The 27,267-nt window shown below is 33.1% G+C and overlaps 1 protein-coding gene across 2 annotated transcripts in view; it reads left to right on the top strand.

Annotated features, from left to right (window-relative positions):
• Positions 1 to 27,267, top strand: part of hiw (MYC binding protein highwire) — a 256,065-nt gene that overhangs the window by 49,663 nt on the left and 179,135 nt on the right. For both annotated transcript variants that reach the window (XM_085813060.1, XM_085813059.1), the window contains exons 19-25: positions 7,776 to 7,898; positions 8,601 to 8,682; positions 8,833 to 8,962; positions 19,036 to 19,291; positions 20,665 to 20,743; positions 20,829 to 20,903; positions 22,759 to 23,099. In XM_085813060.1, coding sequence (XP_085669186.1) covers positions 7,776 to 7,898; positions 8,601 to 8,682; positions 8,833 to 8,962; positions 19,036 to 19,291; positions 20,665 to 20,743; positions 20,829 to 20,903; positions 22,759 to 23,099 — 1,086 coding nt within the window. The remainder of the gene's footprint in view (positions 1 to 7,775; positions 7,899 to 8,600; positions 8,683 to 8,832; positions 8,963 to 19,035; positions 19,292 to 20,664; positions 20,744 to 20,828; positions 20,904 to 22,758; positions 23,100 to 27,267) is intronic.

Below are 27,267 nucleotides of genomic sequence, written 5' to 3' on the forward strand. Positions count from 1 at the left end.
TTAAGTTTTTTTGAATTGAGTTTTGGTCCTTAATTTCAGCCAAAATCATCAGAAGGTCCTTAATTTTAATCATCTGAAATTTCTGTCTGTTTTTATGACTGCCATTTTGAGTGTGAAATATTAACATTTTGGAGTAATATTTTCGGCGATTTGCTGACAAATAATGGTTATCTTTTGAATGGGTTCATGGGTTATAAGTTGTTCCTATTTCTAATATAAATGGTGGAATACTCGAGTTTCTGAGCAAGAAGTGAAACATAAGTATTTCAAAATTATTTCATTTTTTCTAATGAAGAGCTCTTAAACAACTTTTCGCTTTTTGGGATGTGAATTCTTTAATTAAACCATTCTAAATTTGGCAACTTATCAACATTTGACAATTTTAAGATCTGTTTCTATAGAAAATTTTTAATTCTGAGATCTAGGAATTTTTCAACCCCTTTTTTTAGAACATTGTAGCATTGATAAATTTCATTTAAATAATGGTAATATTTTTTAATTATATTTATGAGATAAGATTAAAATAAAGTATTTTTATTTCTTTCTGTGATATTATAAAGTCCCATTTCAGTCATTTATTATATGTGGAAAATAAGCAAGGTATAATGCTATGAAGCACCATTTACGAAACAGTTCTTAGCAAAAGCAGACTAGCTATGTAATTTATGAAAAATGTATTTTTAATATTTTCATGTTAAGAGTTTTCCCAATGTAATTGTCTCAGAATATTCTGAATTCTCAAAATATAAATCAGATTTCTCCAGAGCTTAAATTGCGCCAGAGCCCTGCTCCAGTACTTCTTAATTTTGGGGATAAATCATAATTCTACTCGGAGCCCTGAATAATAAAGCCGTGACACTTCTTTTTTGTACCTGAACAAAATTTCAGTAGAAATTTGATATCAAACATTTTATTTTTAGTAATAAAATTATATTAAAAGCCACTTATTAAATTTTAATTTATCTCTTCATATTTTAAATTTTTATTTAAACTATTTAATTTTTTAAGCATTAATTATTGAATTATTTTAATAATTAATATTTAATTTTTTAATTATTAGTGATTTTATTAGCCATTTTTATTTATTTATTTTTTTAACCTCCTTCCTGACGGTGTTCCACGGGGCTCCAGCACATCTAATTTTAGATATTAAGCCCTGTTTTTCTCTATAAAATTAATTTTACACTTTTTTTCCTATGATTTTTTTTTTTTTTTTTTCAAAATATTTCAGGCTTAATGCTGTTACAGAATTGCTAGGGGTACTTTTTTTTTTTTTTTTTTTTTTTTTTTTTAGGATTTTAGACATTGCAGCTTGAAAAGTTTAGAAAGATATGGAGGCAAGATTTATAGACCCACGATTCTAGAAGATTCTAGAAAAACGTGACAAAATGAAAAATGTGTCCATAGTATTAACACATAATTTCTTACTTTTTGGAGAATGTCTGGAAGAACAATGAAAACGTTATAGTTGAATTTTTTACTTCTGATCTTTTTCTTAACATTTTAATCTTCCCTTTATTTCTCTACTTTTCACTAGACACAAACATGGAAAATATCAAAAATGCTTTTAATCTTATCATATGGACAGGCATTATGAAAAGGAATTCTTTTATTAATAAAGATATTGAAAACTGACAATTTAAAAGATTCATGTAATATGTCTTAATGCATCATACACAGGGCTGGCACTAGGCATTTTCCCATCTGATGCAGTCTCTGAGGATCTTAAATTCTGCTGCCTGGTGCCTTTCAAAATTCTGCTTCCAACGTCTGTTCTAAATTCTAAACATTTTGCCATTTCTAGCTCAGTGTGTCACTAAATTCTAAAAATTATGCCACATCAGCTCTAACCGAAGCTTACCATATATATTACATATTTCTTCTGAATGTTCATATTACTAAAGAAATAAAATTAACAGCTTTTTCTATACATTCTAAATGCATTTAGTTTATTTAGAATATCAGAAATCTTTAATTAAATCCAAAAATTCTGAAATGAAACGTGGAAGAAAGATACTGAATACATAAAGAAAAACAAAATTATTCTTCAAATATATGTACAGTTATTATTATGTGTATTACCCAATTGTTTACAATTTCACCCCCTACTATAATTTCCAATTTCTATTTTCTCACCAGAATGCAAATAAATCACTTAGACAGTTTTTAAACCAAGATTTTTGCAGTATGAGACAAGAGTGTGTTTCTGACCTCCACTTGCTCCCCGCATTAGTTCCTGCCAGCTCTGATAATTTGTAATTATTCATCTTGGATTACTGTTGTCAACATTTGAGTTTGTTATGATGATAGAGTTATTGAGCCAGCCTAAAATGAAATTAAATTGTTTAGTCTTTGACCTCTAATCCATATTCTTAGTTTGAATTTGACTCTTCTTGTTTCATTACATCACTGTGAGCTGTAATTGATTTTTTTATGCCTTTATTTTTTAAGTTCTTTTTAAATAAGAATCTTATTTAAACGTTTGTTGGACATTGTAGTTACTTTCGGACCATGTGATAATTTGCTTCATATCGGTTGATGTGTTTTGGACTATTTAACTTTTACCAGATCGAATAAACTCTCATAGGTACATTATGAACAGGTTGACAGGATAGGAGATAAAACATGCAGAAACTAGTGAGAACATTCTTTTGTGTATTGAGAAAAATTTCTAATTGTTAGAAAAGGTGCTTAAAGAGTAGGAAATCGATATAAATTAGCCAAAATGTCTGGGAAGGCTTCAAGTTGAAAAGACGCATAAATATTTTGTTGAGTATTGTTGCTAAAAAACATACATGTTTTGTAGCTTTTAATGTGTAATTATCCGAATATTGTTTAAGAATCAATTTCATAAATTACATGTATTTTAAATTGTGAAATTTTTTTAGATTGGGATTTTAATAAGTAAATTTAATAGTGGGCATGAAAATCCATAATGACTAAGATTATCTTATACCTAATTTAATTATTCATAACTAGCTGCTCACCCTTAAAAATTATCTCTCCATATTAAAACGAGTTATTGCCTTTCATTAACCCTTACCGTAGTCACAAGATAAAACACAAAAATGTAAAAATTCATGTAAAACTTATTCTTCACATCTAGTGAGACTTAAAATAAATGCAAAACAACTTATCACCTCTGGTGCTTTAGTGGCTTATTAGAACCTTAAAGTATATTAACTGAGTCACAACCCCTGGAACTCTACACAAAGCTACGGCACTAACGGCGTCAGACAGAGCCCAGCTAACTTTCAGAACTTGTCAACCGTGCGTACATCAGGCCTTTCAGGTTTGTTCTGATCAGCAGGTTTCTCTCTAGGTAAGAAGCAGCAGTGACAACAGCCAGTCTTTTGTTGTGAATCATGCTGATTATGATTTTGCTTCTCATTTTAACCTATTGCTTGACATAAAATCTGCTTACTATTTACTAAAGATACAATAACACGCTGAACAAATATTAATTTAGAAGTCAAAGAACAAAGTCCTTAAAAGTACTTAATTTCCATGTACAGAAATTTGTACAAACCCTGCTTAAGTATCATACTAAAACAATGATAAAAAATGAAAAAGAACAAACATTTATAAAGTAAGAATCAGATTAAATGAACATGGGAACAAAAGTAACAAAAATTAAAAATTTAAACAACAAGGAAAGGAACATAAGAGATCTACATAAGAGATCCTTTACAAGGAGTTCATGAAAGTTCTGGCATTCCAATATACTTTTTATCTAGTTCTGGGTATATAAGGAGATGCTCAACATTCATGATGCCCCAATTGCAAATTTGGGGTATACTAGTTGGAAGGATGCCATGCAAATGATGATGTGCCATGCAAAAATGATGTGCCATGCAATCGTGACCTGTTTGCAGTCTGAAGTTTGCCACAGCCTCTTTACGGGGTTTATGGTAAAACGTTTTTCATGTGTCTTGAATGTTAGCCCAGGATTTGCCTGTTGATTTTGCTATTTGGTCAAATTTAAGAGTATCCATTAATTTCCCAAAAATATGCTTTTTAAGTGACTTGGGAGGAAGTGGTTTGCTGTCTTGTGGCACAAGTGTTCCTCTCTTGGCTAGTGAGTCTACCTTTTCATTACCTCCGATACCTACATGAGAAGGGATCGTTGAAAAACGTTTCTTTTGTTGTGTTTATAAAGAAAGTTCAAGATTTGTCTTATTTCTGTGATAACCTGGGTATCTGTGTCATGATTTATAACTACAGCCTGGATGGCTGCTTTGGAATTAAGTAGTATAACTGCTTTAGAGAAACAATCGATCTTTATCTCTAGGTTTTCCAAAATGTGAGTGAGATTGTAAGGATCTCTGCATCAAAATTTGTCATGAAGTGTCCCCACAAGAGTACATTATGAGAAAAGTTTAGTGTATACACCAGACCCAGTGTTGTCTTGTATTTTTGAGCCATCAGTATATATACTTTATTTCATTCAGGTTCAGGGTATTGTTCATATAACATACATAATGTGTTTGATTTTAATATTGCATCAGAAATGTTTTTCTTTTTCAAATAGTATATATCTAGCTAGTATTTGATGTCAGTATATTCAAGGGGATTAACCATGACTTTGTTACAATTCATTGGTTTGCTTTTATCTATTTCATGTAATAATTTCTCACAAGCTTCTAGGAGAGACATTTGTGTCTTCATAGTACTTGGTTTGCGTTCGTTCATCTAATGTGTTGTACCAACTGCTTGTTTCTTGATTTCTGTAGCAATTGATGGGCCACTTGTATTAGTTTGGATACTGTGACATGCATTTTGATTTGGTCATATGTACTTAAAAAAAAAATTCTGTGTATATTTGAATTAAGTAATGATTTTAGGTTGCCCAGTGATAAATGAAACTTTGGTGGACAAAATAGATTTTTTCGTCCACATGAACCTTTATCCGAATTAATACAAATTAATTACGGTCTAAAAACAGATATAAATATAATGTTTTAAAGTGTATTACATGACATCAGGGAACATTTGTGACATTTTAATAAAAAATAGGAACCAAAAAATAGCAACTTTTTTTTCATATGATGTTACTCAGTGTGTTAAAGGAGTCTGTGTTATGTGTTATCCGTAACCTGAGAAGAACTGATGTTTTTTTCTGGGGCTTTCAATGTACTGAAGAAAAGAATTATATTATGAAATAGTTGGGCTGTAGGCTGAATGCTTTACAAGGCTCTCATTTAGGATGCTGACTTAGCACTGACTCAAGTTTAACATAACCCATTATAATGCATTAAGCTAGCAACTGCAAACTGATAGTTAAGGCTGAATGCTTTACAAGGCTCTCATTTAGGATGCTGACTTAGCACTGACTCAAGTTTAACATAACCCATTATAATGCATTAAGCTAGCAACTGCAAACTGATAGTTAAAGCTGAATGCTTTACAAGGCTCTCATTTATAATGCTGACTTAGCATTGACTCGAGTTTAACATAACCCATTATAATGCATTAAATTGGCAACTGCAAACTGATAGTTAGCAATCAGCATTTTAAGATTATACAGCTTCTGCTGACATACATTTTTATGTATCTTATGGTCCTTTTATGAGTGTTACCTGGATATTTTTCCAAAGCTTAAATTAAGCTGCTACATGCTTCCCTACACATGATTTAGCAATAGTTATTTCTGGGTTCACAGATTGTTTCTTGAGATGAGTGAGACTGGATTATAAAATTGCATAGTCATTAAATTAGATTTAATTCCCAATGTTTATTCTAGGTTTTATTGCAGGCCATGACTATTATATACAGTAAACTGTCTAATCTTTATTGTTCTCTGGAAAAGTCACTGATAGCATATCATTCCATATCTTAAGCTCCATTTTAATATTTTGGATACTGCTGTAGTGTGGCTATGTAAACTCTACTGAAAGTTTAAATAGTTCTGTGATGTGAATATCCCAGACACAAGGATGATAGCATTAGTGATGCATTAGTCTTTTATTTACATCACTATCAGAACATATGAAGACACAGACATAAATTTTAATCTGAACACATTTAAAAATATCAATAGATTTCTTGGTTGGTGACATGTTCAGAGACCATGGTTACATCTGTCTCAGCTGCCGAAAAATCTCCCCACTTTCGCTAGCTGGCGGAGCTTCCAATCTCTGTCTCAGAAATGCAACGTCAAACACTCTATTGTTCTGCTCATGTAGGCACAGTACCTTGGATCAGCGTGGTTGCCACTCAGAGTTACAAAATACGTCTACAGTTCTTTGCAATTCTCAACATAATCATAACACATACGCAGTCAGCTTATTATCAAGCAAGCTGGATCTATAGATGATCTAAACTAAATTCAGTGGTGCAACAGTCCTAGTGGGTCAAGGCCTGCAGTGCCCCGAAATCTGCTTTCTTGACCATGGGCCCCGGCATGCATGAGCATATGCCTGGACAAGTGGTCAGTTTGTCACAGGACCCCCAAAGTTTAGTCCCCAAGTGAACTTGGTACTCATTTTACCGACCCAGTCAAGCGATGAAAAACTGAGTCAACATTGCCCAGGCCAGAGATCGAACCCCGGACCTGTGGTGCTGCTGCATAATGCACTAGCCACTGCACCACTGGGCTTCGGATATAGATGACCACTCAGATCATTGCTCATGGGATATCATATCAAGATATTTATGGAATTTTGAATAGGCATAGGAACATGGCAATAGAAACTCTATAGTAATAGTTTTGAACATACTATTTCAGTACTATTATGCATTCTAATAAATTTCCAAGTCTATCTATGTATTCTCCTGCATTCATCCACCATGAATATTCATTAATTTGAGTTATGTCTTCCTTCATTGCTCCCCTCTTGAATAAAAGAGACACGATGATGTTAGTTCTTTCTGAATTCACTTGTATCAACAAGGCCATCAGCATGTCTGCTACATGCTGTTTACATAATTACTTTGCACATTCATCTCACCTGCTTATTGTGTATTTTGTACTTTCAGCTGCATCATACTAATTGAAAAAAAAGTGCTTAAGTTAAAATATTTGATTTAAATTTATTTTGTGATATATTTATTTTTCGTGTTTTTTTTATAAATTTTGTTTTAGCTCAAAGGGGTAATTTGCCCACAAGGGCTATTAATTTCATTTTGGCATTTTACGTTGGTTCACTATAAACAGCTTTTCACATTTAAAATTGTTGCCACAATATATTTAAATATTGCCACAATATATTGCCTACATTATATCTAAAGAAATTAAACAATAAAGAATGTACATGAATGTATGTGAAAAAACAACAATACCTAGAGACATCAAATTTTGAATAACATAGTCCTCCACTCGAATATGGGTATCTGGAAGCCTAAATTTGGATTTTGGAGTTTTTTTTATCTAGTTCAAATTTTGTAAGACTTTTAACAAATTTTTGATCAACAAACTCAATGATTTCAAAGGGAGCAATGACAATGTTGTACGGGGAAAAAAAAGAAATTTTTTTATCTCCAGCATACGAAACTGTGTATCAGAAATTCTAAAGATAAGCTCTTTTAAAATTAATTTGTGATATTGCTGTTGAGTTGAATTTTATGGATAATGTGCAAAGAGCGGACGGGATGTTTAATAAATAAAGGTAGCACACAAAACATTAAAAAAATAAATACTCTTTTGGGCATAATCTGAAACCTTTCAAAAATTTTTTTTTCAGTACCTTGTATAGAACTGTTTGATTTAAAAATAAATTTGCTTGTTTTTATTAAAATTTATTCTGCTTTAAAAAAATTCAACTTATTCTTTTAAGATGATGTTGTTGGTAGTGACCAGGAGCGTGAGACGACAAAGTTGACTGCCTTATCTCCAGCTCGGATGCATATGCCAACTGAAGTCCCTGTTGTTCAGATAGCTTGTGGTTTACATCACAATGGTAGGAAAAAATCATTCAACTATAAAATTAATAAAATTAATTCATGTTAATTGAATTAATATCATGCATTATCAATATATAACTTTAGAAATGTTATATATTGATAATGCATGATATTAATTCGATTAACATGAATTAATTTTATAGTTGAATGACTTATTTATCATTATATATTTTGTATATTTTAAAAATTGTTCTTATACTGTAGAAAAAAAATTTTATTTATTCAACATATATTCAGGTGAGGTAAATTAACAAGTTGATATATCATTGGCAATAACTTCATTGTATTTTAATTTTTAAATTAAATTTTCATATAGTTACCTGAGGCATGAGTAAAAAAGTGCAGAGGAAATGAATATATAAATATCAGATTATCTTGAGTGACTCATATTATAGAAGCATTGTAATTTGGTAAATAATAGATTATTAATTGCAGTGAAATACCTTTCAAGTTAGTTTTTTTCATGAAATTTATATTTTATCATTGCTGCTTACAAGAAAATAAAAAAGCAAACTTTTAATAGTTCTTAATGTGATGTTCAATATATGCTATAAATTTGTTTGTCTTTTCAAAATATTGGTGTCTTCTTTCTTAAGAAATAAGAGTTAGTATTTAATATGGTTAAAGTACTATAAAAATTTTTTTAGCAATCCTTTTTCACTCTCAGCTTATTTTAAATGTATTAAATTTCATTTCAGTACTATTATGTCAAAATGGTGATGTCTATACCTTTGGAAATAATCAGCATGGACAGTTAGGTCTTGGGGATTTTATGATAAGGTTAGTTTATAATTTTTATTTTAAAAGTCAATCATTTCTGATTTATATGAATTAAAATCAGTAATACAATACTATATATTTAAAATAATTTTTATTATTTGTATTATTGTTGTTTAACTGTATTTTATCTGTTTCATTTCTGTAATATAGAGGAACTCCTACATTACTTAAGTATCCATCTTCTCTTCAGTCATCCACTATAATTCAGATAGCCGCTGGCAGCTGTCACACTGTTCTTTTGAATTCATTGGGACAAGTATATACTTTTGGTAGCAACCAGGTAAAAAAAAATATGTTTATTAACTGTGACTGAATATATTGATTGACTTTTGCTTTTAATTTAGATAAGGTTGTATTCATTATTTGGTAATCAATGGGAATATACTTATTTTTATTATATCTGCTGCAAAAACAAATTGCAGTTATACATCCTGTTGTCTGTCTTTTTTTTTTTTTTTTTTAATTGAGAAAAGTAACAAATAATATTTGTTCATTGAATGGGAGATTGAAAAAAATATATCATAATGTCTGATATCAGTATTTGTTTTTAATATATTTAACTGTGATTTATAATTTGTGGAACTGAACTTTGTTTCACTAATTTCATTTAAAAAATGTCAAAGTCTCCATCCCTTAGGAATGAAATGTCAAATTTACTCTTACTTCTGGAATTAAATTAATTCATTAATTCAGTATGAAATTATGCAGTCATGTTATGCATTATCTGTATCATATGTCATAATTATATTACCGTAATTTCTGGAAGAAAGGCCACATCAGCGTAAACGCCGCACTCGAGAAAAATGGTGGGAAAAAAATTAAAATTACCCAGAAATGCCGTATCAGCATAAACGCCACAATAGATTAAATTGCGCGTGGCATCATCGTGGGCCATATAGATGCAAAATCTCAACATGTGTTCTGATATATGACATATCAGTTAAAAAAAAATGCATGAAATGAAACCATAACTCAAAAATAAATTAAAGGTAAGAAATGTTGAAAATATATTTATGTTCATGAATATACTTATATTTACCCACTAAAGAAGTCCATATTTGTAATACTCAGACTATATTATAAAAAATGTTGCAACAACGAAATATTAAATTTGGATGACAAAAGGAAATTTTAAATTTTACTTACAAAAGGAATTACAGCAACCTATACATCATATGAAGCCATCAAAATCTGATTCTTCACTATCTGAATTAAAAAGATTTAGTAAATCCTGATCTAAGTCTAAGTCTTCCAGATTGTCACATTCATCCTCTTGGTTTACAGTCTCTTTATCTAAGGATATAATTTCAGCTTCTTTGAACCCTGCTATTATTGACGATGTTTTTACCGATTTCCATGCACTTCCTACCCACTTTGCAACTTCTTCATAAGATGCTCTACGCATTTTAGTGCTTTTGATATATGTATGCAATCCTTCACTCATCCAACACTCCCACCACTTTCGGACTTGAGCTTTCAAGGATTTATTACCTGACAAGTCTAATGGTTGTAAGATTTTTGTCAAACACCAGGAATTGTTGCTACGGTCGTAGACAATTTTTGACATCTGGTTTTCACAGATTCGAGTAAAGGAGCACGCATGGAATCTATTATCAATAACCCTTGATGGAAAAAAGATTCCTTACGACACTGAAAAACTTTTTGTAGGCACTCGTGCATGATTGTTTCGCACATCCAGACGTTCTCGTTTGCACAAATAATTATGTCATTAGGAAAATCTCCTTTCGGAATAGTTTTTCGTTTAAAAATGATCATCGGCTTTAGCTTGTCACTGTTTGTGGCACAAGCTAACACACATGTAAATGACAATATTTTCATGCCCCGTCATAAGCACAGATACAGTTTTTGCACCAGTTTCATCAACATCCATATTTATTATCTGTGACCGAAGAAATTTTTTTTTTTTTTTTGTCAATAATATCTGTCACATATTTTAGAAAAGATGCCTCTTTATCCTGCCAGTCCATTGGTAATTGTTGCCCAACTGTTGTTCTAGTACGCACAGAAATATTTTTTCTTTTCATAAATTTGCTTCACCAGCAAGGCCCTCCTTTGAAATCATTTATGTTCATTTGTTTTGTTATAAATTTTGCTTGTAAGCAAATTTTTACAGTCGAAATTGCCATTCCCTTTCCTTGTTGCTCCTTTATCCAGTTTGCAAGGTCATCCTCTAGATTCGGCCACCTTACACTTATTTTGCCTCATTTCTGTTGTGGCATATTTTTAAGTTCTTCTTTTCAGTTCTCCAACATCGAATACATCTCTCGTCCACTTCAAACTCTCAAGCTGCTGCTCTATCTCCAATTTACATTAAGCTTAAAACCAGCAGTATAGCTTCTGTGCCGTTTAGGTGACATTTTCAAAAATTTTCCGCTCCCTTCTTACTTAAAAACTATCCAACAAGTACTTGTACCCAAACTGACGGGATCTGTATCTGGCAGAATGCCAAGAAAAATTGATTCATGCTGAAGGGAAAATAAGTCACAGTTTGTTATTGCGAGGCAGGTGGAGTCGTAAAGGCAGGGGTGGGGAGATGATGGGTCCTGGAAGATTCATCGAATGGCAGCCTATTCAAACTGATAAGAATGCTGATTTGAAAAGGGGAAGAATGTTATTGTCTGAGATCCTATTTAGGGTGAATAAGGCATGTAGGTCCATTCAAGGGAAAGAATGTAAACAAAATAACGTTCACAAAAAGCAACTGAGTGGTCTTTTGTGTAGGAACAGTTCCAGTTTTATGTACAATGACAAGGCCACCCAAACTATGTACAATGACAAGGTTATTCAAACTACGTATAATGACAAGGTTATTCAAACTATGTACAATGACAAGGTTATTCAAACTATATACAATGAGTATCATAGGAAATATTTTATTTTTAGTGCATCTAAACTGAGATCACAAAAAGCAACTGAGTGGTCTTTTGTGTAGGAACAGTTCCAGTTTTATGTACAATGACAAGGCCACCCAAACTATGTACAATGACAAGGTTATTCAAACTACGTACAATGACAAGGTTATTCAAACTATGTACAATGACAAGGTTATTCAAACTATATACAATGAGTATCATAGGAAATATTTTATTTTTAGTGCATCTAAACGTTGCATGGGTAGAAACGGCGCACCCGCTGAAAATTGAAGTTTTAAACACGTAAACTCTGCGGCGTTTCTTCCAGAAATTATGGTATATATAATCAAATAATGATCATATATCACATATTCAAATTATTCAGGCACACACACACACACCGTAATTAAACTGCACAGTCATATTATACATGATCTAATGTGCATATATTGCATAGTTAAATTGCATAGTCATGTACTTGCTTTACTTAATCATAAATATGCATACATTACATATACAATCAAATTTAAAATAAAATTGCACATTCTGCTTCCATCAGGAGCAAAATGCTCAGTTTAAATGCGTAAATTCAATCATTGTATCATATAATGGGTGTTAAAAAGTTTGACAGTTATAGATTGCACAAATGTCTTTTTTAGATTTTGGGTAATTAAAATTATGAAAAATATGCATTACTCCAGTTTGGGTAAAAAGCTCTCATGAATCCAGTTCAGACTTATGAGGAGTAAACAGGTGTTTTAAACAGCTTAATAAAAGAGATATTTATATAATGTTATTAGTTTGAAGCTTATAATGATAAATAAAAGCTTTAAGTTCATGTGTGTTTTGCGCCAATAGATTATCAGCATTTTTATGTGGTTCCACACATCTTCTTTTAACTATTTCATGTAAATTATAAACAGACCTGCAGTCTGTAGTAAAGTGATATCTATTACAGTTATACTATGCATTTTTATCAAAAGAGTGGAAAAGTATGCATTGAAAAATACGAAATATATATTGTTTATAGAAGTTCATTGTTTTTGTGTGTGCTTTCATCAATAGATTTTTAGCTGTTTTACATAGTTGTATACATCATCCTATAAATAAGGACACTTCCTGTAAATTATATACAAGTACTTCAGTAAAGTTCAGTAAAGTCATATTGCTGTTGAATTGAATTTTATGGTTTAAGTGCGAAGAACATGATATTTAATAATTAAAGGTAGCATACAGAAACGCTAAAAAATACCCCTTCGGACATAATATAAAATCTGAAAGCTTTCAGATTATTTTTTTTTTAGTATACTAGGTTTAGGGCTGGTTATTTATTATGTATAATTAGACTGTGTACAATACACAAAATGGTTTCATTATGACAAGTTAATGTGAATAATTTACATTCATAATAATTATTTAGAATCTCAAGGATATAATCCATATTTGGTGGTCGTGTGTGCTTAATGCATGATATAATTAAAGAAAATAAGAGTAGACGATCTCCTATAACAAAAGAATATATTAAGTACTAAATTACAATTTAAATTACATTGCAGAGATTAACACAGAGCTCAGAACACAGTTCATGCTACCGTCGCGTACAGTTGTTTTGCGAGAAGTCTGAGTGAGTAATGACGTCGCTTTGCTGCTCCGATTAAGAACTGGATTTTACACGTGGCGCCATCTCATGAATAGAAGTTGAAGTATCTGTCGGAACGCCACAGTACTCCCCCCCAAGTACTATCGGTACGTTATAAGTACTTTGGGTTAAATTTAACCTTTCTTCCAGATCTGGTAGTTTTAGGTTGCTCTTTAACGGGATGTAAGCTTTCTTCCGGGAGTGATGTTGATGAGAAAGTTGTTGGATCTTGCATTAGAAATGCTGGTTTGAGACAATCAATTCCAATCACTGATTGTTTGCCATTGCAGATGATGGTGAAATGTTTCGGTGTTTGTTTGACAACTTTGAATGGACCATCATATGAAGGTGTTAAAGTTGGCTTAATTGCATCGTTGCGCACGAATACGTGTGAAGATGTCTCAAGCTCAGGATGTACAAAATAGCTTGGCTGGTTATGCGAAGATGCTGGGGTTGGCGAGATATTGCTCATGGTCTCACGTAAACGTTGAAGGAATGTTGGAGGGTCAATAACTGGAGTAGATTCTGGGTGAAAGAATTCACCTGGCAGACGGAGGGTTGCACCATATAACATTTCAGCACAAGTGCTACCAATGTCTTCTTTGAATGCTGTGCGAAGACCAAGCAAGACTAGGGGTAAGGCTTCTGTCCAGTGTGTGCTACTGTGGCACTTCAGACCTTGTTTGAGAGATCGGTGAAAGCGTTCCACCATCCCATTTCCAGATGGATGGTATGGTGTTGTGCGAATATGGCGAATGCCAAGAAGAGAGGTGAGGGATGCGAACAAGTGACATTGAAATTGTCGGCCTTGGTCAGTAGTGATGGTGGTAGGCATGCCAAATCTTGAAAGCCACTGGGAGATGAATGCTCGAGCTACAGTTTCAGCGGATATATTTTCAATAGGAATGGCTTCAGGCCATCTTGTGTACCGATCAATACAAGTGAGGAGGTAAGTGTAACCATTTAAAGGAGGCAATGGGCCAACCAAGTCTAAGTGCACATGATCAAAGCGTCTTGCTGGAAGGTTAAATTGTTGAATGGGGCTGTGAGTGTGACGGGATACTTTACACCGTTGACATCTAATACATGAACGAGTCCATTCTGTGATGTCTTGATTCATTGCTGGCCAGACAAATCTGTCTGCGATCAGCTTTTTGGTGGCACGGATTCCAGGATGTGCCAAATTGTGCAAGGCATTAAACACTTCACGTCTAAAATTGACAGGAATATAGGGACGTATTCTATTGTTCTCTATGTCACAGTAAATTTTAAGCATTGGATCAATGTGCAGCGGTTGTAACTGAAGGGAGGTTTGTGGATTTGAGATTAGGTTCTTGAGTTCCTCATCATGCAATTGAGCTTTTGCAATTTCAGAGAAATCTGGGGTAGTGAGGTTGATATTGTTTACCCGAGACAAGGCATCAGCGACACAATTATCAGTACCAGAGACATATCTGATATCTGTACTAAACTGGGCGATGAAATCCAGATGTCGAAGCTGACGAGGAGAACATGAGTCAGAGTTTTTTCTAAAAGCGAAGGTTAATGGTCGATGATCGGTGAAAATGATGAAGTCGTGTCCTTCCAAGTTGTGCCGGAAGTATTTAACAGCACAGTACACAGCAAGTAGCTCCCTGTCATATGTGCTGTATTTCCTTTCTGCAGTAGTAAGTTTTCTGGAGAAGAATGCCATTGGGGAAAGTCCTTTAGTGGTATGGGCTTGAAGCACTGCTCCTATGGCCATGTCAGATGCATCTACCATTATAGAGAGCTGATCACTAGGTGAGTGATAAGAAAGTATGGCTGCATTTGCCAGATCGTGTTTGCATTGCACGAATGCTACAGATGCAGATTCAGTCCAACGGACAGCTCGTTGATCGTTTTTTTTTTTTGCTATTCTTCAGAAACTCATGTAGGCAGGCTTGTGTATTTGCGGCATTTGGCAGAAAGCGTCGGTAGAAATTTAACATTGCTAGAAAACGCTTCAGTTCAGAGATGGTTTGGGGCTGAGGTAGGTCGTTAATTGCTTTGACTCTTTCCTGTAAAGGTTTGGCTCCATTCTGGGTGATAAGACATCCAAGAAAGGAAACTGAGGGTTGACCAAGTACACATTTGGATGGATTTACGAGGGCCATCCAGGAAGTAGATTACGTTTCCGTCTGTGTCCACTAGGGGCGGGGCTAGCGCGGCCATCTTGGGGTCAGAGCGTTGCGCAGCTCAGTCTGCATCTAGCTGTGCTAGTGAGAGGTTCGTGCTGTGCTCCGTTCAGATACTGTGACGGTTTGAAATGTCTGCGTTAATTGAAAATCCCGCGAGCTGCGAGGTGCGCTCAGTAATAAGGTTTCTGACTGCAAAAAACTGTAAACCGATAGAAATCTATCGGAAGCTTCGTGAAGTGTATGGGGACAACATTATCACTGAAGGTGGAGTGCGTCAGTGGGTCATAAGATTTCAAAATGGCCGAACCAATGTTCATGACGAAGATCGAAGTGGGAGACCCAGCATAGTGACCGCCGAACTTCTCGAAAAAGTCGATGCTAAAGTCCGTGAAAATCGAAATTTCACAATAACGGAACTTTCTTTGAGTTTTCCACAAATTTCGCGAAGTTTGTTGCACGAAATCATCAGCGAAAAGCTTGGTTACCACAAGTTTTGTGCAAGATGGAAGGCAAGAAGAGGTAACGAAGTGGTTGAAGGCGCAGGCGGCCGAATTTTTCGACGAAGGAATTTCCAAGCTCATACATCGCTACGATAAATGCCTTAATTTGTATGGTGACTATGTAGAAAAGTAGTATTTGAGTGTGGCTTTCATCTGTATATAATAAAATTTGTTTCCTATACTTTGTTTATTTTTTTATTCCAAAACGTAATCTACTTTCTGGATAGCCCTCGTAGTTTTAATCCATGATCTTTAAGGTGAGTGAAAATCTGACGCAGATGTTGAAAATGTTCTTCCGCATCTGTAGATGCAACCAGGATATCATCAAAATATGGGATGCAGAAATCGAGGCCAGACAGTACTTGGTGTATGAAACGCTGAAAAGTTTGGCCAGCATTGCGAAGGCCAAATGGCATATATAAGTACTCAAAGAGACCAAATGGTGTAGTCACTGCGGTCTTGGGAACATCTTCAGCATGCACTGGGATCTGATGATATGCTCTGGCAAGATCGAGGGTAGAAAATATGTTTGTTCCATGAAAAAGATGGGTACAGTCTTGGATATGTGGGACTGGATATCTGTCCGGGACTGTGACGGCATTAAGTCGACGATAATCTCCACAAGGCCGCCAGTCACTATTAGACTTTTTAACCATGTGAAGTGGACTGGCCCATGGACTTTTAGATGGGCGAATGGTTCCCTGTGCTAGCATGAATTCAAATTCTTTGCGAGCAGCTTTTAGCATCTCTGGAGAAAGACGACGAGGCTTGGAAAATACAGGTGGGCCATGTGTTTCAATGTGATGATATACTTCTGGCTGATGAGTATGCTGCCCTGATTTGGATGGGTTTAAAATGTCAGGGAATTCTGCTAATAACCGATGAAACCGTGTGCTGCCCAATACAACTCTTATGTTGGTAGGTACGTTCGATCCGGGTCACCACTTTTGGTGGTCGTGTGTGCTTAATGCATGATATAATTAAAGAAAATAAGAGTAGACAATCTCCTATAACAAAAGAATATATTAAGTACTAAATTACAATTTAAATTACATTGCAGAGATCAACACAGAGCTCGGAACACAGTTCATGCTACCGTCGCGTACAGTTGTTTTGCGAGAAGTCTGAGTGAGTAATGACGTCGCTTTGCTGCTCCGATTAAGAACTGGATTTTACACGTGGTGCCATCTCATGAATAGAAGTTGAAGTATCTGTCAGAACGCCACACATATAAAGGTCTTTCAATATTTCTAGTTGTTAGTGTGGCACCTGTTTCCAGATAAAGAATTATCTTTTTAGCATGAGAATAATAGTGGTTTAATTCTTTAGAAGATGATGCAATGCTATCACAATCAGCTAAATCAGCTATTGCTATTGTGTTTTCTCCATGATGGAAGAACAAGCTTGGAGGCGATAAATATATTCTTTTTAAATACAGGCAATCTTGTCCCTACTTCTTTCGTATATTGTCCCTACTTCTTTATAAGAATGACTGGATCTTGGGGACTGCTTTCTTAAATATTGTTGTAGGATAACCAAACTGAAAATGTGGGGAAATCTCTCTCAAAATCATTTTTTTGAGTAATTAAAATTTTCAGTGTGTTCTTGATAATGTATAGAGCTCAATGTAAACTTCTGTTGGTAAACTTCATCCTTTTTGCAGATGTCTGTTTTATTGTTTTATAAAGTTTTTAAGAACATCAAAGTTTGAAACAGAAGTATAATGTTTCTATGAATATGCCTGCAGACTTTCTGGAATTTCAGATGGTACAATTTTATATCTTTGAACTCTCAATTTTAAAACTATGAGGCAAAACATAGGATATAAATTTCTTTGTTAGGAAATTTTCATGGCTTTGTTGAAACAGCCCTTATTAAATAAGGTTTCTGATTAATCAGTGATTCACATGTGAGCAAACGTATATTTGAATTGTTGTTTGAAACATACAAAAATTACTTTAAAACTTAAATTAAACTAAAGGAGGCACATAAATATTGTATCATAATGAAAATGTTTAATATGTTACAATATTGTCTGGAAAATTCTGGAAAGAATTCTAGAAATATGTATGAGAAAGGCTTTATAAGTAGTAGTTGATATGAGCTGATGTTTCTGAAGAATTAACGATCAATTAATTTTCTGTTTCTCCATGACCACTTTATTTTAGATTTTTTAATAAAGTTAGCAAAGTGTACTTTTTAACTTTCTGAACAGTATGCTGTTTGTTATTAAATCATGATATTTATTTTGTGTTGTGTTTTTTATCCTTTTCTTTGAAGTACTTTTCTGTTAATTTTGTTATTGATTTAGAAATCATTCTGATGATTTGAAATTTTTCAAAACAAATAAAAAAATAAATAATTATTCAAATCTAATTAATAAATGCTATACAAATGCAGTATTTCAAAATTCGATCAAGAAAATGTTAGCGTTTAAAAAGTTTCAGTGAAGAGAAAAAAATGGAAAGTAGTTTAATTGTTGAAATTATTTAATTAAAGCATATAACTGCTGAAATTACTGCAAGCGATATTATGTACAGAAATGCCTTCACAAGCAACTAAGGGTAAGGATTAAGTTTTCCAAGTAGAAATGTTTTCCTGCTGATGATCTTCACGTTTATATTATGTTTTAGGAAAGCTATGAAAGCTTTATGCAAGCAGTTTTATCAACCTGTAGAAATAGAACCTAGGTTGAAACCAGTGTTTCATAGTTTTAAACACTTGACAACTGGCGACAAAAAGCACAAAGGACTTCCAATAATGTAGTTAATAAATGGTGAAAAAATATGGATTAACAGAGCATTTTTGCAGGACAGATTTGTTATTATTTATGATTTATTTCAAAATTTTAATTTATTTTATTTTAGAATTAGTACCTAATTATATAATTAAAATTTTTTTAGTAAAATTTAGAATCAAAACTTTAAGAAAAACTCTCTCCTGCATGTTTTAGGATATAATTTCTCTCTTCTCCATAAATCAAACATTTTCTTTCCTGCTGTGCATTGCTGAATAATATCAGTTATTATGTCACATACACACATGCTTTTATGATAATTTAAAAAATTTGAAAATATTTGAGCAAATTCAGTATGCCGTAAGTTTTTATAAGAACTCTGTATGATAATGTATTATAATGAACTCTTTTTGGTAATTTTAATTAAAATTTTATTCTCATAAAGAAAGGTCAGCTGAGACGTTCTCCACCAAACTCATCAGTGGATGAAAGTTGCCAAGATAAGAAGAAAGCAGAACTTAACAAAGATTTGACTTGGTGTTCAATACCTGGTCTCATTCCTAATATAGGTACTAAGTATGGCCGTCGAGCAACTTGGGTTGGTGCATCTGGAGATCAAACATTTGTAAAAATCGATGAATCTCTCATTAATTCACATAACCTCAGCAAATCAAGTATAGTCTGCAGTAAAACTTGCATTGGTAGGTATTTTCTTTAAGTGCTTTAAACATTTCATATTCAAGGATGGGTTGGTATATTTTGCTGCCACTTAAATGAAAATGAATGCAAATAGTTGCTTTAATTAGTATTAAGTAATTTAATTTTTTCTTAAAAATGAAATGTACAGGTCTATCAAGCTAATTTTTTTTCTGTGCATTCACTATGTGTTGGAATACATTTTTGCCAGTGCTACTATAGTTTTGAAATAAAAATTTGTGTTTTACTTTTGACCCCATTTCTTCACTGCTTTCATCAATGAAGGTGAAGCACTGGTCTTTCAAGCAGCTCTTAAAATCTGAGAGCAAGTGAGAATCATTCTAAACCATGAGTGATAAATATGGCAGCATTTAAAATTCCAGGCACTAAGGTCTCATACAGATCACTGTATGAGCTTGTTTCACTTTGAGATTTACTTTGCATTGTCTTTTAAATTCGTTTTGCATTAACGTTTTTAGTAGTTTGAAGTGGTAACTGCTCTGTCATATTGAGAAGAGTTATAATGATCACTTTTATGTAAAAACAGCATGTTTCGGCTCAGAATGCATTCAATCCATTGCAAACGTAGCAATATATTAAGTATAATTAATAAAATTTCCTTCTTGATTGAAACCAATGTTTTTTGATATTTTTAATAATTTTGCTATAGTTGCAACTCTTCCTATAATTCCCTGCTAATATTTTTGTGGAGACTGTTTTTAAGGTTTTGTTTCAGCTTGTCAAATTGTGAACAATTATTTTTTAAGAATTAATGAAATGTGATCTTTTAATAATTCATTTAATACAAAGTTCATATCTTCCCAGGCATAATAACTAAAAATAAATTTTGTTTTCGCTTTAAAAAATATTTTACAAACATAATAGTAAATATATATTTATATTATGCCTATAACTTAAGCTATTTGTGCATATAATGAGAGCATTGTGTTTTAAAAAAAGATACAAAATAAATTTTATGTTTTAAATTTTCCTTAGTTGTATATTTACTAATGTACCTTAAATTTAAATTCATATTTATGCTTTGTCTCTATGTGTAAAGTTTAAAATCTTTAAAATGTACCTTCATGACTTAATACACTGGTGTAATTTACATGGTCACTATTATATTCATACTGTAATTCTTAACATAATTGAGAAATAATTTCAAAAGTTGAAAATTTTCTATTTTAAAATTTATATTAACTAAATTAAAAAATTCAAAAATTAATTTTTCATGTAATAATTAATGTTAAATGTATTTAGGGTTTAATTGTTGTGTTCTTTTGTATCTGTAGAAGTACTTTCAGTGCTTAAAAAGGTATTTGTAATTTCTTCTTCTTTTTTGGAAAATATATTTAATTATGAAAATTTATTTTAGGCATTATTCCAAATGTTGTGGAGCAATCTTCATCATTTAAAAGTTTAGTTATAAGCAAAGCTGATGGTACTTGTCGTAGGTAATATTTATTTCATTATCACAGAAATAAAAAAAAATTGGACTATATATGTGGAGCATAAACTAATCCCCTCCCTTTAAAACAGTTTCAGTTCTGAAGATCAGTTGGAGTTGAAAGATTGTTCTATATGCCTTGACAGTATTTATAATGTTTTATGGAGGTAAGTATTATATAACTTTATTAGATGTAAGAGAAATTTGCCAACTTGAGCATTAAAACTCCAAAATTTAACTTTGGTTCGCATTAGAGGAAAGACTTCTCTAAAATCCGTTTCTAAAATGGAAATTTATAATTATCACAATAATATTTTATCATTCTTTAATAATACTAGTAAAAGCATTATGAATGTATGCTTTTGTTTCTGTATATGCAGTGTAATTTGTAATTAGTCATGCTAAGAAACTTTAAATTGTTGAAAAGCCTGAACTTTTGCTAATGCCATTGTTATAATAATAATCTAATTCATTGTTATGAAATAAAATAAAATAATATACATTGCTACTCCGGGGGGGGAACAGCAAATAAATGAATATCAAACTTGTTGATGGATTTAAGGGAAGTATACAAAATAAATTTTTGTGAACAGAATAATAGACTATTTTAAAAAGTGTAACAAGTAAATAGAAAAATGCATAAATTCTGACTAACATTGTCAACCAAATTCAGCTTGAAGAATAATCAGTGGGAATGTTTGTTGAATAATATGTGTGACACTTTGTAACTGTTGCATAGTTGACAGTGAAGTTTCACCATATTAGCAAAATGCCTTCTTTGTAATGGTATCTTTTTATGGCATTTGTTGACTGGTATCAAGACCTGTGTTTTTTTCCATATCAGAACTGTTCAAGAATTATTAGAGAGATTTAATTAACTCATATGTAAAGAGTAATTGATTCTGTTGATCTCTGTTCATTTTAGACATTCACAGGCTCAAATCAGCTGAACTGTAACACAGAAAACACTTTGGGAGGGGGGGGACAATCCATCCGTGTGTGTGTTAAACAATTTGTCCAGATCCTCCTGTACCAGAAGAGATATCTGAACTGTCACACTGTATCTTGGACATTGTAGAATTCTGTAGTATCTTAGACTTTGGCACAGAAGGTAATGCTGCTGAAATAATCTTCGAGATCCAGATAGATCTCTTTAGTAGTAATTCCATGTTTATGATGAATTATGAAATGAACTGTAATTTATGTAATGAACTGTAAGTCATCTTACAACATTAGAGTAACCTGCACCAGCATACAATATTGATACAACTGTTTAGAGCATTTCATTATTTATATGGTTTCTTTTAATCAGGATTTTTATTTTGCCTTTTTCGCATTTCTTAAGAATACTTTATTCTGAAATTTAAACTGTGAGTCAGAATTCATATATTTTGAATAATTTTGTTTTGACTTTTAGGTGGTATTTTGTGCCCCTTTCATTAGCAAATTTGAAATTCATACTAAAAAATAAAACGATGTATAAATTTTAGGTGTTAATTCCGAGTAATAAATTTGATATGTTACTTTTTTTTCTTGTTTATTTCTTTAGCTGTATTTTGTAAATAGATAAAATGTTGATTCACCCCCCCCCCAAAAAAAAGAGAAAAAGCTAGCATTCTAGTGCATAGCAAATTATTTTTGTAAAGATTTAAGTTGTCTATAATTTTTCAGTTTACAAAACAGAACCATTTAATAGTAAAATTAACCCCTGCAATGTATGAAGAAATTTTGTACTCATACATTTTCAGTGTTCACATCTTGAAAATTTTTGTGATTTTCAAGAAACTCATAATCTTTAGAAGTTTAATTTGTTTATTTTGACAATTAGTATTCACATTTTTGCCATAAAGCTTTGTTCTTTTTTTTGGGAGGAGGGAGCTCTTTATTATTGTAATTAAGATGTCTAGCTTTGCTGATGCTGCAGAATAATTGTGAGGTTATAATGAAGTTCTTGTCTTTATTAATTACTATGTAATGTAGAATCCTAACAAATGATCTTATTTTTGTTTTCTGTTTTTATAGCTTCTGTCCATCGACACAAAGGATTAGTTTGTATAATGTTATTGTCACAGAGCTTCAGAATTTTTCAAACGTTGCCTCTCAAGAACCTGCTGGTGCTTCACTTTATAGCAAAGATTTTGAACCATCTTTACCAAGAATACTGAATTCTGAACTCATGCTTCCTTACAAGGCTGGTGTTCCAGTTAGTAGAGCCCATGCAGCTCTTAATATTTTAAGCACTTTAGATACACTAACTTCAGCTCAAGAACAGAACTTGCAAGTTCTTAGTGATGACCGGAAGAGACAAAATCTTAGTAAAGTTTACAGCAAAGAAGACTTTTCTGTTGTCAACAGATTTGATAGTAAGATTTGAAAACATTTTTCACTAGCCGTAATCTCTTCAGTGTTTATTAAAGCAGATATTTAAAGAACCTGATTTTTCTTTTAGAATACTGTTAAATCTTAATTAACATCTGCAACTAAAGCTTATGAGATTAGAATGCTTAAGATTAGCAGAATAATGTTAACTGGTGCTCATTATATGTCATAAAGCTGATTTTTATTATTAGTATTTTCCTTCATGCTTTTTCATAACCATGCACAAATCATAATATAGTAAGTATCTGTATCATACAGGGTTGCTAGCAGTCCTTATAAGTGCTTATAAGTCCTTATATTTGAAAATAAAATATAAAGGCCATTATCGGTGCTTTCTTTTTCTTTTAAGCCTTTTTCTTTAAAGTGCTTATTTTTTGCTTTTAGTGCTTTTTTTTTTTTTTAATGAACGCGCTGTTTTTCGATACTAAATAAACAACTTTTCTTCCTAATATGGAATGTCAGATGGTGAATCATACTCCCGGAAATAGCTTTTCCCCCTTTCGCTGCATTAACATAACCTTTGGTGTGCACGAAGAGTACAGAAAGGTGCCCGTCGTTCTATTGGTCAAAGAATTGTGAACGCAGAAAATTCCGGTACATTCGGCATTCTTTTCCTCCTACCCAAATACTACACACGTTTGAATTTCTATCAAGATCTTAATAATTTGCATTCTCGTTTCGCTTGGTCAGTTCATATTCGTGTTTATTATGATCATTATGCTTATATTATGAGCATATGTATGAATGTTTATAATAACATAGTTGCAGTAACTGCTGAAGTATAGTAAACTTCCAAAATGTGTTTTAACACAGATTAGCTTTCTAAGGAATAATATTCGGAATGGCTTAAATAAAGGGAAAGTAAACGAATAGTCAAAATAATTTCATTTTTTGGCCAATACATTATACAGTACGAAGATTGGGAGGTTCTCCCCTTTCTACGCATAATCTTGAATATTGAAACTGTTACAGTTCGCTGCAAAACAAGCAATGCACCCTCCCCCCCTTATTTTTTGTCACTTTCCAATCTGGATTGAATAGGATTAAAAGTTCTGCGTCTACCACGCCAAGCGAAGAATGATTCCGGAAATTTAATGCCGTCTGTTGAAAATTAGAATGAAAAATACCCCACTTATTTAGTTCTTTATTCTCCCAATACCGGCAGCTGTTGATTCCGATTGTGTAATATCACATAGGGACGATAACGTTTGCGATATTTTGCAGAGATAATTAATTTTCATGTTCTGTCTGAGATTTGTTTATGAACACTTAAAAGTGTTTTACTGTGCTTGCTAAGCAGAATATTTTGCAGTTCCATTGGTTTATTTTTATATGATGCACATATCGAAATGTCAAAAGTATTTATTTAGCGGAAAAATCTAAAGAGCGGCTACAGTCTACCCCCTCCGCTCCTCTTTTTCAAGTTATGCTTGACTGTCCGAATATTCGCCAATTTCCAAGTATGCGGGTTAGTTAAGCTTTTACTGTTAAAGGATGACTGCATGAAGCAAATTTCTGTCTTCTGATTTCAGAAATGTCCCTCTTTTTTACTTAAATTACTTTGCTTGGAATATCTGTTAAGGGAAAACTGATATACAATGAAAATTTAGAAAATGTTCAGAATTTAGATTTAAATTATTTAAATATCAATATGAGTGGAAAAATAAATTGTATTTATTATTAGGTTCCAAGTGAATACAATAAATATGCCTTATTATTATTTATTTTCTCTATTTTGAACTGAAATTTCATCATTAAATCTTGTAATATAGTTTAGTTCTGCATAGTTTTTTTTTTTCTCTCATTGTAAACTAGTTCTGTAAATTGAACTGTTATTTAAAATTTAAAAAAAGTAATTATTTTCCATGGTTGAGGTAATGCTTATTCTCTCTTAATAAATACTGCATTTCTCATATTTTAAATTACAAGTCTAATTTTTAAGGTTATGCAGCTGTGTATAATGTAATTAGACAGGTGCTTATTTTTTTTTCTTAAAATGTGCTTGAAAAGTGCTTATAGGTGCTTATTTTTTTAACTAAAATGTGGCTATGAACCCTGTCATAATATAAATTGTGATTAAAGTATATGGTGTTCTAATATCAAGAGGCATGATCCAATGTACATAAAAATATTCTGTTTATATTGATTTAAATTACATTTTAAGGATATTAGTTTAACATAATAAACTCAGTAAAAAAAGGGGGATCATCTACTTTGAAGCATTTTACAGAATGTTCTTTTGTAAATTCTATTATCGAGTTTATCTGTGAAACTAACTAGTTTAGTATCTATAATTATATTCATATCTGTGAAGGTAATAATACCGTGCATATGTAATTCACTATTTGTGCAAGTAATAACTATACTGGGTAATTTTTTTTAACTGACACTTCTCAGAGGCATCTGTAGCTCTATCTATCAGCTGTAATGCCACCAAATTTGGTAGACAGACTAATCATGATATGGGAAAAAAAGAATCTGTGGGGAAAAAGTTAGTTCTGAAAGGTGCTGATAGGGGGAGTTAGACAGTTGACTAACAAAGAAGAAATTTTATTGCAACATCATTTGAATGCAGCAAAAGAATTGCTTCAAAAGACTATAAAGATAATATGTCAGTGCATTATAGCACTTTATTGAATAAAAGCACTTCCTTGGTGAAGGCATAGCCTTCTTTCACTTTGCATAAAAAGTATCCTTCTTGTAGAACACACATTGCATCCTCTACATTCTCGATGCCCGAACTTAACATGTGGTCAGGAATGCTCAGCATGGCCTGTGACATATTATCCTTTAAAGTCGTCAATCCTGCAAAGGTAGACCTTGGACTTTAAATAACCCTATAGTCATACATGGTTAGATCCAGGGAGCAAGGTAGGCATGTTAAATGGAAAAAGTGACGGCACAAGAACCACAGTACCAATAGACCAGTGTGTAGTGGTGTTCCGTCTTGCACAAAAAGTACCTGATCCAGGCTCTGTTGAAGGTGTGAAATGGCAAAACTACACTGGTTATAATAAATTAAGGAAAAATCACAAAAATAGCAATAACTCTCTCAAAAATAAGCCAAACCGTGTAAAATTTGAATATGTTGCCAAGTAAGAGTAGCTGAGTAAAACTCCAATATGCAAATTAATGGCGCTGCACTTGGAATACGTCATCTGCGAGGAGCATAAAAGTCTATGTTTGAGAGCAAGCCCACATATTTCACTGTGATAGTGACATCAGAAATCTGAGATGGCCAATTCGTAACAATGAGCTCCAGGCATCATTTGCCTGCAGAACTACGATAGAAAGCCATTGGGAGACTAGAGGCAGGACAAAGTCAAACAGAAGTGGCCAGAAGGCTAAATGTGAGTCCTTCAGTGGTTCATAGACTTTGGAGGCAATTTCAAATCACAGATTTGCCACCTAGGAGGTTCAGCCAAGGACGGCCAACTGCTACGACAAGCACTGATGACCGATATTTGACATGATGTCGATTGATATTTGACATTATGTGACACACAGTAATAGAACCGCTGCTCCGACTCTTCTTAGATCCTCCCTTGCTGCAGCCACCGGAAGGTTGGTGTCAATGTCAACTGTGCATAGAAGGCTTCACAAAGGTGGTCTGTATGCGAGGTGAACAACCATTTGCATGCCGCTCACGTCACGCCATAAGAGGGACCGTTTGCGTGGGCACGACAATATGTCCACTGGACACCTGAGCAATGGAGGGCTGTTCTCTTTACGGATGAGTCCAGGTTTATTCTAGAATGCGATAGTAGGCGTTATTTGATATGGAGAGAACCTAGAACCTGTTATCATCCGTCAAACATCCATGAAAGTGATGCATACGGAAGAGGTAGTGTCTGTGTTTGGGGTGGATGCACAGACCTCCATGTTTTTCCAAGGAGAACCGTGAATGCTCATGTTTATAGAGATGACATCCTTGGTGCTTATGTGCACCCATATGCCGGGGCAATAGGTGATGCTTTCCTGTTACAGGACGACAATGTAAGAGCCCACAGGGCTCTCATCATATATGATTATCTTGTACAGGAAGCAATTTTACGCATGGAGTGGCCAGCTCGATCCCGGGACTTGAATCCTTTTGAGCACGTTTGGGATGCTTTAGGGAGACGTCTAGTTGCTCTCAATCCACCCCTTAGA

The sequence above is a fragment of the Stegodyphus dumicola genome, chromosome 3 (assembly GCF_044657685.1).
Source record: "Stegodyphus dumicola isolate Sdum_Otavi_A_Nest chromosome 3, ASM4465768v1".
Classification (NCBI taxonomy): domain Eukaryota; kingdom Metazoa; phylum Arthropoda; class Arachnida; order Araneae; family Eresidae; genus Stegodyphus; species Stegodyphus dumicola.